The sequence below is a fragment of the Plutella xylostella genome, chromosome 14 (genome assembly GCF_932276165.1).
Source record: "Plutella xylostella chromosome 14, ilPluXylo3.1, whole genome shotgun sequence".
Classification (NCBI taxonomy): Eukaryota; Metazoa; Arthropoda; class Insecta; order Lepidoptera; family Plutellidae; genus Plutella; species Plutella xylostella.
This window is the reverse complement of record NC_063994.1, coordinates 3,028,888-3,042,947: the sequence shown is the minus strand read 5'-3', so window position 1 is coordinate 3,042,947 and position 14,060 is coordinate 3,028,888. Positions and strand designations below refer to the sequence as shown.

General features: G+C 37.7%; 1 protein-coding gene across 1 annotated transcript; it reads left to right on the top strand.

The window, feature by feature from the left end:
* Window positions 1-1,918: 1,918 nt before the first annotated feature.
* Window positions 1,919-2,764, top strand: LOC119690774. The gene has a single exon (XM_038106509.2). It carries the CDS (start codon window positions 1,919-1,921, stop codon window positions 2,762-2,764), a length of 846 nt encoding a protein of 281 aa, XP_037962437.2.
* The last annotated feature ends 11,296 nt before the right edge of the window (window positions 2,765-14,060 follow it).

Here is a 14,060-nt window from a genome sequence, read left to right as displayed (position 1 = left end):
TCACCGATTACTTCGCCGTTTATGGACCGATTTTGAAAATTCTTTTTTTTATGTATTGGGTTGAGATCCCATGTGGTCCTATTTTTTTCAAATTTTGATTCCACCTCCAAGGGTGGGTAAAGGGTTAAAAACAGGCTATGAATTTCCATTTTGGGTACCTATTAACCGATTGTAGTTAATGAAATTTAGAAAGTACATAGGTACTTACCTATATTTTTAACATTAAAAAAAATATGATGTTGACCTTGAGCTGATCTGATGATAGAAACGGAAGGGAACTCCTCAACGGTAGGTATATAGCAACTACTTCGTGTTTACTACTGACTAGTAGGACTTATAGGTATCATTTGCTTCTTAATTTTGATTGTCAATTATTGCAAATAAACTAAGTATAAATAAGTAATAAAATAAAATAATGATAAAAAAACGACTTCAAAAAACCACTAAAACGTAAGAAATAATTTAAGGTTTAGACATGGTTTAGACCTATTCTATGTGACAGTACTAATATATCTAAGCAGGTAAGTACTGCTTTTATTTCTTACGTTTTAGTGTTTTTTTATTATTATTATTTATTGAAATATTTACTTATATGAAATTTAATGTTTCATCTTGCGACCAATCCATTATACCACTGAGGAAAAAATACTACGTTATAATTATACGACGACGAACACAACCTGCGCGGCACGATGTAGAAGCCAGAATGAAGCGGACGCGCGAGTGTAAACACTCACTCGCGTGCGACGCGAGCTCGACGCGAGCTCCTTTGACTCGTGCCCCAAAAACCGCTCCGGACGCGAGCGCCGCGAGTGGCGAGGCGAGCGAGGAGGCGAGCCACGAGCGTCTGTTCACACTCGCGCCTCGCCCCTCGCCTTGTCGCTCGCCTCGCCACTCGTGCGCGAGTGTAAATGGGGTATAATACCATGAATATAATGAATAGAATCAAAATGTTTTTTTATCGCCATGCACTGTTTTAAAATATTATACTTTTAGGGGAAGAGAAGGCCGGGCCGCCCACGTACCACCTGGAGGCGGTCAGTTGAGGCGGAGGCTGCATCAACTGGTCTCGGCTGGGACGACCTGGAAGCGGCCGCGCAGGATCGGGAGAAGTGGAAATCCTTTCTTCGAGCCCTATGTCCCTGATGAGGGATAAGAGGATTTCATCATCATACTTTTAAGTAAGTAAGTACCTACATATTTATCCACACAGATTTATTTATTTATTTATTTCTTGGAAAACAAACAGCATGCTTAATACATAATGTTACTTATCAAATTAATAGTACATATGCCAGTAAAGTTTTCACAAACAATAATTTGGTACTTTCGTTGTTACAGAGAAAAAGCTATAATTACTTAATACATTTTAACATATTATTAGAACTTAAATATCTCAGTTATATTAATCTACTTAGTTGTAAGTTATTAATTTGTTTTATAGATTTGAATAACATATCATATATAATTTATATACTTACATATATACCTTATAGTATAGTATTTATGAATACATACATAAATAATATATATATATATATATATAGGTACAGTAATACTATAAAATATTAATTTTAATTTTACCTGTTAATGTTAATGTTATTACCCTCTTGTTTTGAAAGCAATCTCTTAAAACAGTTTAGGCTTGTATTAAACAAGTCCAGTTTATTATTCAGTCTGCGTTTCGCAATCATCGCGAGCGGTCCTATCCTCATACGTGTACGCGAGTCGCCGGACCGGTTCTTTAAGCGGAATTATTCGCTATCGCTAGCGTTGGATTTTGAACCGTACCATCTAGAAATTAACAATGATTTGCTCCAAATGTAAAGATGTTGTGACCGATGCTGTGGTGTGTGGGGTATGTCATGGTACTCTGCATTTCAACTGTGCCGGGGTTGCGGAGACCAGTTATCGAAGAATGGGTGCTGAGAAGAAGGCTGCGTGGCGCTGCATAGCGTGTCGCAGTGCGCCGGCGCAGCCAGCTACGTCTACCCTCGCGGAGATGCCGGCCATCACGGAACTTATTAGCGAGATAAAAGCGTTTAGAGCTGAATTCACCGCCGTGAAAGCCGACATTTCTAGTGCGTCGATAGGTATTCAGAATCTCAACACCAAATGGAACGAGATGGAGTCACGATTTTCAAACCTGGAGGATCGCTTAGTCATTATGGAAACAAAAATGGCTACTGTTTCTAAGCTGGAACTAGATTTGAAGACGGCCAACGAAACGATAAACAAACTCCAAATCGAAAATAACAGTCGTGACCAGTATGCCCGAATGAATAACCTAGAAATATCAGGAGTCCCTGTTAACAAAGGGGAAAACCTAATTAATATTCTGCATTCCATTTGTGCCAAGGTCGGCATAACAATGCAGGATAGTGACCTGGACTCCATACATCGTGTTCGTCGTTTCCCGAGCGGCGGTGCTGCAGGTGGAGCGGAGCGTCCCGACGCGCGGCCCCCGTCCATCATCGTGAGGTTCACGCGGCGCCGCGCCAAGGACCAGCTGCTGGCGGGCGTGCGCGCGCGCCGCGGCCTCTCCAGCGCCGACCTGGGCCTGCCCGGGCCCGCCGCCCAGCTGTACGTGAGTGACCACCTCACTCCAGCCAACAAACTGTTGTTGAAGCGTGCCAGGGAACTTAAGTCGGAGTTAAACTTTACCTACCTGTGGGTAAGGGACTGTAAAATTTATATGAGAAAAAGTGACAATGCAAAAGTTGTAGTGATTAACAATGAATGCGATTTGAAAAAACTGAAGTGACTCTGCAACATATTTTTTCTACATGCAACTCATTGCTATGGCTATAAAGTTATTGGTTTTTGCTATAGGCTTAGCTTACTGCACTGTTTTACGCTCACATCGTTTTTAATTATTGCGAGTTATGTTGTACTCTATGCACATTGGCTTACAGTTTATAATTGCATTTTTCATCAAAACATACCTATTTATTTTACTCCGCTTATCACGTCTACGAGTGTTATAATAGATCTAAGATGCTTTTATTTAACCGATTACATAGATGTCTACAAAGATATTTAGCGGTTATTACCAAAATGTGCGGGGTCTTCGAACTAAATCTCATGGCTTTTATTCACAAGTGGCTAAATCAAACTACGACTTTATTTGTATATCAGAAAGCTGGCTTCTGTCTAATTTCTACGATCGAGAGTATTTTGATAGTAGGTATGTAGTGTACCGCTGCGACCGCTCCGAAGCTGCCAGTGGGCGGGAGCGTGGCGGCGGCGTGGCCATCGCCGTGCACAGCGCGCTGCGGCCGCTGCGCCGGGACTGGCCGTGCCCGCCCCCCGCGGCGGCCGAGTGTGTCTACGTCTCCGTACCACTTCACGACTCACCACAGGATGAAGTTACGTATTTACATATAGCCTGTGTTTATATTCCGCGCGGTCCATTATTTATATCTGCTTTGACCTCATTTATAAACATTGCCGAAAAAATCATTATTGATAGACCAAATGACACATTTTTGATTACTGGTGACTTTAATATTTCCGAAGCAGAGTGGTTAGATCCTCACACTGGACAGTTTAATTTATTACCTAGTAGTAATAACGTTGTTAATCTTCTGTCCGAATTTATTTCTTTGACCAACTTGAAACAGTGCAACACTATCCATAACAAAAATAACAATATACTTGATCTAATTTTATGCAGTGTGGATTGTAACGTCTCATGGAGTGATGACCCATTAACAGCTGAAGATATTACTCATCACAATGCCCTTTCTATTGATCTAAAATTAAAATATATCTTACCCCTTCAACAAGCCAGAACCTTTGTGCGTAGTTTCAGATTAGGCAAATATATAGAAATTAACAATGAACTTAGTAGTATTAATTGGCACTCAACATTTGCTTCACTTAACTTAGAGGAATGTATAACTGAGTTTTATAAAATACTTAATGGTCTGATTGTGCAATTTATCCCCGGCCGCGTGATGCGTGCTTCCAATTCATTTCCAGTGTGGCATAGTAAATCGCTAAGGAAAGTATTAAAAGAAAAATGTAAATATCACAAGCGTTGAAAAAATTACGGGAATCCATTAGATTATATATATATATAGATATAAAATTTTAAGAAAAAGATTGAACAAATTGGAATTGGCTTGCTATAGAAGCTTTATTAATTATTCAGAATCTAAAATCAATAATGATCCTAAATTCTTCTGGACATTTGTAAAATCTATTCTTGCAAAAAATGGGTTACCACAAACCATGTACTATAGAGGAACATCTGCCACTGAAGGGAAACAAATCTGTAACTTATTTAGCGACCATTTTTACTCCGTTTTTGAAAAACCCAAATCGGTACCTCTAAATATAGATAACCTGGAGCCCCCTTCTGATACTGTTATCGATTTAAGCTCGATGGAAATATCGCAATCGCTTGTCTACAAACATCTAAAATCAGTAAATATTAATAAAGGTGCAGGACCAGATGGGATTCATCCAATTTTCATAAATAAATGTGCATCCAGCCTTGCTCTGCCAGTCACTTTAATTTATATTAAATCTTTACAGGAAGGATGTGTCCCTAATATTTGGAAAGAGGCATGGGTGACCCCCATACCTAAAGGAAATGTTAGTGAAGACATAGAAAAATATCGACCCATTTCAAAATTATGTGTACTCGGTAAAATACAAGAAAAAATTGTCACTGATAAATTGTCCTCTGTTGTTTATCGTTATATTGACCCTAATCAACACGGTTTTTATAAAAATCGGTCCGTTGAAACCAACATGCTAACATATACTGAAACCATACTTAATTCCATGGGTGAAAACTGTCAGGTGGATGCTGTGTATACTGATTTTGCTAAGGCATTTGATAAAATATGTCACAATACACTTTTGCTTAAGTTATGGAAGCTCGGTATACACGGCGATCTCTTTAGATGGATAAAATCATACATTGAAAACAGAACTCAGGCAGTTGTTGTAAGCGGTTACTCATCGGAGCTTAAGTTTATTTGCTCAGGAATTCCGCAGGGTTCTCATTTGGGCCCTTTGTTGTTTATTTTGTATATAAATGATATAACTAAAAATATTATTAATTCCCATGCTTTATTATACGCTGATGATACCAAAATTTTCAGAGTCATACGTGATAGCAATGACTGCATATTATTGCAAAATGATTTAAGAAACTTTGAATTCTTTTGTAGCAGTAACAACTTATTCTTAAATACTGATAAATGTTGTGTTATTAGTTTCACTAGAAAGAAAAAACCCTTACATTATAATTACATGCTTAACAACAAGGGCCTAACTAGAGTTAATGAAATTCGCGATTTAGGTATTATTATGGACTCGAAATTAAGTTTTATACCTCATATTGACAATATGTTAAATAAAGCATACAAACAAATGGGTTTTGTCTTACGCGTTGCTAAGCCATTTAAAAAGGCTTCTACATACCGGCTTCTATATAATAGTTATGTCCGCAGTCGTTTAGAGTTTGCGTGTCCTGTCTGGCACCCGTTCTATGCAAAACATATCGATAGGATTGAACGATTACAAAAGAAATTCGTTAAGTCACTTGATTACAGAATGGGTAATAACTATACAGATTACGAATCATCAGCTCAACGATACAAGCTAGAATTATTGAAACACCGCCGGGACTATATTGATGCCATTTTTCTTTTTAAAATCATTAACTCCAAAGTCGATGCCCCCGCACTATTACAAAATATAAACATTCGTGTACCTCGAAGGCGTGAGCGCACATGTTGTAAAAAACATTTATTCAAAATAAGTAAGTGTAAAACCTGTTATGTACAAAATAGTTTTATAAGACGCTCGTGCAAATTTTATAACGATGTGTTATCTGATGTAGATATTTTTTCAGCCTCTTTATCTAAGTACAAAAAACTTGTTTCCACTAAAATTAATAAGATGCCGAATGTAACTGATTAAAGCCTAACTTAAACACTAACTTTTCGATCTTAGCTTATTATTGTTATAAATACTTTATTTATGGGACTATAGGTCTAAAATATACTACCTAGTTATGTTTACAGATAAATTGTATGACTGTTTGTCTCTAAGTAAATAAATAAATAAATAAATAAATAAATAAATTATATGTGGTATTATATTTGTTGCACGCTCTTATTATGAAACGGTTTTCGGTGTAGTTCCGTTTACACACAGGCGTGGAGAACAGTCTACCCGCGGACCGAGACAAGAAGCGCGGGCACCGGAGGGACAGCCTGCTCACCAGGTAGGGCGAGTCAATATGATTGTTAAGTAGCTTAAACAAAAATAATTGGTCACGGTGCTCCCTTCGAGTTTCTAAGGATATACAACTGGCATTATATTCTGTAAACTTGTAATGTATACTCTAATTTTTAATTCCGCGGAATTCTGACATTTCATTAGTGATACCACTAAAAAAGCTCTTCACCGAAAAAAAGGTATTATTTGGATTTATTTAAGGGCAATATTTTTTTTAATGTTTTCATAGAAAAAAATAAATTTAAATATTTACTTGCTCAAGTGAAGTAGGTAATACAAAAATAACAAATATTTCAATACTAGCTGTTGCCACGAGCCTCGCTTCAACTTAATTAGTTTTCCCGTGGGAATTCCGCGATAAAAAGGCTATTTTTTATCGCGAAATTCCCTGGATTAACACATAAGCTTTCATGTGTTAATCCAGGGTGTCAGCTAACTCCATTCCAAATTTCATTAAAATCGGTTCAGTTGTTTTGACGTGAAGAAGTAACAAAGGTACACACATACATACATACACACATACTCACAAACTTTCGCATTTATAGCCCCATCCATACGCTTGCTGTTTGTCACAAACACGGCAAACAGCAAACAAAGTCCCAAACACCAACCACAATCACCGAACACAAACAGCCATCCACATGCTCGGCGAACGCTCATAACATTCCGAACCGGCAAACACGGCGGACGACGAGCTATTATTGTGGGTTGACATATTTTTATTATATAAATTAAAGCAAGAGAAAGAAAAAAGGAAAATAAGAAGAAAGCAAAGACGATGGTGGGATAATAATAATAATAATTAAAAAAAAAACTGACTACTTCTTTTTAATTAATATTTTATTTTATAGTTTTTAGTTTATTTGCAATAATTTTTAATTAAAAGTAAGATGCAAATGATACCAAAAACTCCTACTAATCAATACGAATCATTCAAGCCTAAACACGAGGTAGTTGCTATATACCGTTGAGGAGTTCCCTTGACTGCCTTCTGTTTCCATCATCAGATCAGCTCAAGGTCACCATCATATTTTTTTGTTACAAGAACTATATTTATGTTTTTAATTTCATTAGAATCGGTTAATATGTGTCCAAAATGGAAATTCATACCCTGTTTTTACCCCCTTAGGGGTGAGATAAAATTCTGAAAAAAAATGGGACCACCTGGGAGCTCAACGAAATACAAAAAAAAAAGAATTTTTAAAATCGGTTCATAAACGGCGGAGTAATCGGTGAACATACATTAAAAAAAATGCGCGCCAACGAAAAAGTGTAGCAAGTTGATACGTCCGCCTCCCGCAATGCTAGCGCGCATACTGATCGCTGCCAGACGTGTGGATACGTAGCGAACTGTTTGCCGAACATCCTTTGATCTGGCAAGAAAAACCGACACCGATGCCGAACACTGGCGAACACAAACACAAACAGGCAAACAACGACAAACACCCATCCACACGTCAGTGTTTGCTGTTTGCTGTTTGCTGTTTGCCATTGTTCGCCGAGCGTGTGGATGGGGTATATAATATTAAGTAAAATCACGACTCACGACCATTGTATCGAATTAATTTTAATAACTTTATTTTATTCTTTAGCATGGCATCACTTGCTACTAAATTCAGGGATAACAAACCTTTTTAATCGATTTCAAATAAAAGATTCTCAATTCGGTAAGTACATAATATGTTCGGTATATAGGTACCTATGTAAGATTATTGGAACTGCACCATATAAACATATGACAATCCATTAAGCCTAATAAACAAATATGAAAATTTTTATTGTATAAGTATGTTTATATGTTTGTTGGCATGTATATCTCGGAAACGATTGATCCGATTGTTACTATTCTTTTTTAGAGTTCCGTACCTGAAAAGGAAAAAAGGAACACTTATTGTTGTCCGTCTGTATGTCACCACCCTTTTTCTCAGAAACGGTTAAAGATATCAAGCTAATATTTCATATAGATGTACATAATTATGAAATTAAAAGGAAAAATATCTCAGGTAAGTAGACTTGTACGGAACCCTCAGTGCGCGAGTCCAACTGGCACTTGGCCGGTTTCTTATCGTTGACCATTCGCGTTGTGATAGTTTGTTGATTTTTATAAACGTTATGGAGCCACAACCTGGCCCTTCCCAGGAAGCGGCCCCATCTGACAGCGCACAAGAGTCAGACTTTCTCTCTCCCAGAAAGAAGCGTCCTCGTGGTTCTTTTGCGCCTAACCTAAAGACCATCATTCTAAATATTTAAAAATATAATATAGAAAATTGTCCGGATACAACTGATGTTCAGACTCGTATTGAAAAAAGTACCCAACCAAAAAAGGTTTGTGATCTCTGACATGTCAAAAATTGATAACTGTCAGAATTCCGTAAGATTAAAGATTAGAGATTAGACGTTTAATAAATTTATTCTGAATTCGTTCAATTGAATCAATGTGACATTGATACTGGGGATTCCAAACAGTTGAAGCGTATTCTAATATGGATCTTACAAAGCAATTATAAAGTGTTATTAGTGTTAGTGGATTATTAAAGTCGTGACCAATTCTAAATATAAAACCTAGCATCTTATAAGCTCTGGCTGTTATATTATTGACATGATTTACAAAAGACAACTTATGGTCCAGGAGCACACCTAGGTCTCTCACTTCAAAAACTCTAAGTAACGGTTGATCGGATATTTTATAAGTATAATCAATTATGTTTAGTTTTCTTGAAAAAGTAATAATGCAGCATTTTTTTACGTTAAGATATAGTTTGTTTTGTAAGCAAAACTCTGATACCCGGTCTAGGTCACTTTGCAGTTTGAGACAATCGTGAATAGAAGTGATTTTATCAAATATTTTAGTATCATCGGCATAAAGAAGTGGAAAAGAACTATTGAAACATTTAATGACATCATTAATAAAAATGTTAAACAATAGAGGACCAAGGTGGGATCCTTGAGGAACTCCAGAAGTGATAGGTACAAAACTAGAGACGTAACCCTTGACAGCTACTGCTTGAGTCCTGTCGCGAAGATAAGACTCCAGCCACCGTAGCAGATCGCCGTGCACACCGAACAATTCCAGTTTTTTTTATTAAAGTATTATGACATATTTTATCAAAGGCTTTGGAATAGTCGGTGTACACTGCATCTACTTGGTGGCCTTTGTCCATAGCATCGAGAACAATATCTATATATTCGCAAAGGTTACTCTCCGTGGACCGTTTGTCAATGAAACCATGTTGGTTTATTATTAAATAAGGTCTGACAGCAGGAAAAAGCGCGTCGTAAATAATCTTTTCAAAGATTTTAGGTATTATACACAGTTTAGATATACCTCGATAATCTTTCGCATTATGCTTATTGCCGCTTTTGAAAATTGGTGTTATTAAAGATTGCTTCCACCTAGCTGGAAGATTACCAGTGTCAAGTGACATACGGAACAATACTGTTAGAGGAGTGGCAAGTTGCTCACAACACTGCTTTACAAACAAAGGATGTATGTCATCAGGACCACAACCCTTGTTTACATCAATATTCTTCAGATACTTCAATACTAAGTCGATGGTTATATTAGTGGTACTTATGAGGACAGTGTTACTTTCTTCTGTGTTACCCGTGACATTAATTTGACATTGACTGGGTTCAAAAACAGATGTGAAAAATTCATTAAACAAGTTACATATTCCTTGGCCGTCCGACGCTGTGCGTTTATCTAGGTTTATCGTATCCGGTATATCATTACAGCTTTTTTTGGATTTAACAAAGGACCAAAAATGACGAGAGTTACGACAAATATTATTTTCAGCATTGCAAATGTAGGTATTATAGCATGAAACTTCAAGACGTTTTTGATCTCGACGGAGTGAACAAAACGTTTCATAGTCCTGAAGTCTACCATAAATTTTCCACTTTTTGTGAGCTTTTAATTTTTTATTAATTAATTTTATGAGAGGGCGTGTATACCATACAGGGTGTTTTTGACTTGGGATATGTACTTTGACAGGAACATGTTCCTCGATAACTTTGTAAATGACAGAATTAAAGTTATCCACGGCAGTTTCTATATCATCAACAGACAAGTTGGAATCCCAGTCAATTTTGGCTAGCGATTCATTGATTGCGAGATAGTCGGCAGCATGATACCTACGCGCAGTCCGCGGCGCCTCGGGCAGGCTCGCGGGCGGGGACGGGAACCGGACAGTTAGTCTCAGAGCGGGGTGGTGGTCGTCTTCACGAACAAACGGCTCGGCCTTACTTACCTCACACTCACAACTCGAAATCACCAGGTCTAGCATTTTATTGTTTTTATTTAATATGTGGTTGTACTGGCCAAGACCGGTCAGGGACAATAAAGCCGACATATTATAAGTAAGCCCGTCAGCTTGTGGGTTAACAAGTACATGACAGCCAGAGTGTGAAGAGCTCAGAGTCCACAGGCCATTTGAAATATTAAAATCCCCCAGTATTAAAATAAGATCATTTGGGTAGTCCATAGCTATATTTAAAATATAATCACAAAAAGTAGCCTCAGAAGACATTTGATGGCGATTGTGTGGAAAGTAGCAAGAGTAGATCCTTAGTGAATTGGTTGTAGTTGAATTCCCAAGTCGGAGGTTGACGGACGTGATGTCGGCGTCAGGCAGAACCGGGGGCGGTCGCGAGGCTCGCGAGTCTACGGAGAGGTTGCGTCTCACGGCTATGAGTGTCCCGCCCCCCAGCGTCGTCCCCGTGCCCTTATAATCACGATCCGTACGATACAAGTTATACCTACCATCGAAGATCTCAGCATCAAAAATACTATCCAACAACCAAGTCTCGGAGATACAGATTATATCGTAGTCACTGTTCAGGACGCTCCTAAAAAATACATTTGTTTTCGTTCGTAAACCACGAACGTTTTGATAAAAAACGCTAAGCATTATTAGTTAAAATGTTGGAGTGGCATTACTTAGGTATGTATATATAAGTAGAATGTAATAGAACAAGTAGTAGGTACTTAATTTGTTGGAATACTTATGTATACTCACAAGTAAATTCATCACTTTAATTCTATTCAGCAACAAAGTAAAGAAACCTGCCATAAAGGTATTTTTAACAAAAGCGTCAGAAAACACCGACAGTACATTTATTACAATATGAAAATAATTACTCAAAAGATCAGAATGATAAATAGGTAATTCATAAGAAGTTAATTCCTTATCTCTAAAAAGTGAACACCGCATACCAAATAGGGCAGAAAATATGATATTATGCAGGCGCGGATCCAGACCTCAAAATAGGTGATGGGCAAGTCAAAAAAGGTGGTTTTGCCTCGCCTTGAAGTACTGATAGCAGATTTTTTTGTATGTTGGTAGTGATTATTTTATGGTTATAAATGCTAAATAAAGTTTTTCCTCCTCTAAATCCCTCTGGAACTCTGGATCATCATTGTGAATAACCTAGGTACTTAATTAAAAACTGAAAAAAACGGTAATATTTTTTTTTACTGATAAAATTCTGTGTTCAGGCAAAAGTTAATAAGAGTAACTAAGACTAAATTCTCATTTAATTGATGCTAATTTTATCTTGATTGGCCAAATAGTTGTACATAACTACAGTTATTTAAAATAAAGCCTTTTTTGACAAAACAAATGTTTCACATTCCTCAATTTCGAATACATAATTATTTATGCATTATAAAGGCAAAAGTTTCTAAGTTTGGAAGTATGTTTCTTAATCATTCACGAGAAAGCAAATGTAGATAACTGACAACCTGAACCTAAATTCAGGCTAATTTTGTATTGGGTAATTCCCAAGGGATATCCCAATAATAAAGCATAGCAAGCGGGAATAGTTAGTGACTAACTTAAGAAAAATACAGTTAGTAGGTATATCTAAATAGCAATTATTGCGATATCGCTGCATTTTTAGGGTTCCGTAGTGTACTAGGAAACCTTATAGTTTCGTCATGTCTGTCCGTCCGTCCGGCAACGAATTTTGGTGGAGAGATACGTATGTTGTTGTTGTTGTCGTCCTAAGGTACCCCAGTGGTACAGAGGGCCTTCACGAGAGTGCGCCACGCCGTCCTGTCCTCAGCAACCGCTCTGGCCTCCGTCCAGCTCAGGCCTTGCGCTCGCAGCTCGCCGTCCACTGTGCGCCGCCATTTATACACAGGGCGACCGCGTCTCCAATGGCCTCCTAGCGGTTTCCACTCAAAAGCGATGCTTGCCATGTTATATCGGCTCCCCTTCTTATAGTGTGATCGATCCATCTCCATTTTCGCAATGCGATTTCTTGCTCCATGGGCGACTGTTTGCACACCTTCCATAGGTAAACGTTCGGGATTGTGTTCGGCCAGAAGATGCGGAGGATCGACCTCAGGGATTTGTTGACGAACACTTGTATTTGGTTCAATCCCTTCAATCCCTTAGTCACTCTCCACGTTTCACAACCGAACATCACGGAGCACCGACCGACTTCACCACGGACTTGAAGAGGGAGATTTTCACGCGACGCTTGAGCACATGGAGTCCCACACAGATCTTAATTGTGCGAAGGCAGCTTTCCCCTTATTTATTCTGGCTGCGACGTCTTCATCTGCCCCACCCTGGCTTGTGATCGTACTGCCAAGATACACAAAGCGAGGAACAGACTGTAGGCTCTCGTTATCCAGTACAAGTGGATCGGTCTCGGTCGATTTTACGCGCATGTCCACAGTTTTTTGTCGGTTGATTCGAAAGCCCATCAGGCCAGCAACAGTTCGCAGTTTCTCTAGCTTTCCTTCCAACTGGGCTAGTGTTGGCGATATCAACACTATGTAATCCGCGCGTATACCTACTGATAATCCAAAAAGTGGTTTTTAAAATTATCGAAAAATAACCCTTGTTGTTTTTTACCCTCTTTCCCATACAGTAAAAAGATAAGATATCTTTAAATATAACAAAAATTGCCTTGAAACCATGTGGATCAAACCCTCCAGTCTCGAGATATATTAATACATAGTTTAAATTAGAGCGTCCCCCCCTCTTAATTTTTGGAATATTACAATAATTCTGAAAAAAATGTGCTATACCTATACTTCTAAGTAAGTACCTAATTTCAACGAAAACTATAGCGGAATCTGTATCATACATAGTTATTTTTATACAACTCGACCAACTTATGACGTGCAGATGCCCTAACTAAATGGTAATGTATGGATTTTATGGCTACGGAGCCCTTTCATGTGCGTGTCCGACACGCTCTTAGTCGGTTTTTGATAATTAGGTATGTTGTATGGGATCCTTCTCATAGTATAATTCAAATTTTGCGTCACTTTTAAATGACCACGCGATTACTATAAGTATACATATATTTTTAAATACCTACCCATATAAGGTAGGATAGCTTTCTTATCTGAGCCTGCCAGCTAATATGGCTTTTTTAGATAAAACAAAAAATATTTTTAACATGCTAGTTTTTTGGTCATATTATGCACGATTATTTAAAAGTGCTGCAAAATTTGAATTCTAATATGTGATGGATCCGTTAGGATCCTTTATCTATAAATAGTAACAAATTATCAATTTTTTTAAAACATTTTTGAAATCGATCAAAACCTTCATGATTTTTTAAAATAACTGTATATCATAAAAACTATTTGGTTTATTGAGATCAAACTAGTCTCGTTGTATACTTCAATAATGACTTTTGCTGTAAGCCGAAACTCAAACTCTTGGCACGACCGAAAATTTTATAGTTTTAGAATTATTTAACAACTATCTGGAGGGCTTTCGAGATGGAAAAAAAATATTAGCATAACCCGAAATCATCACCACCAACATAATTAC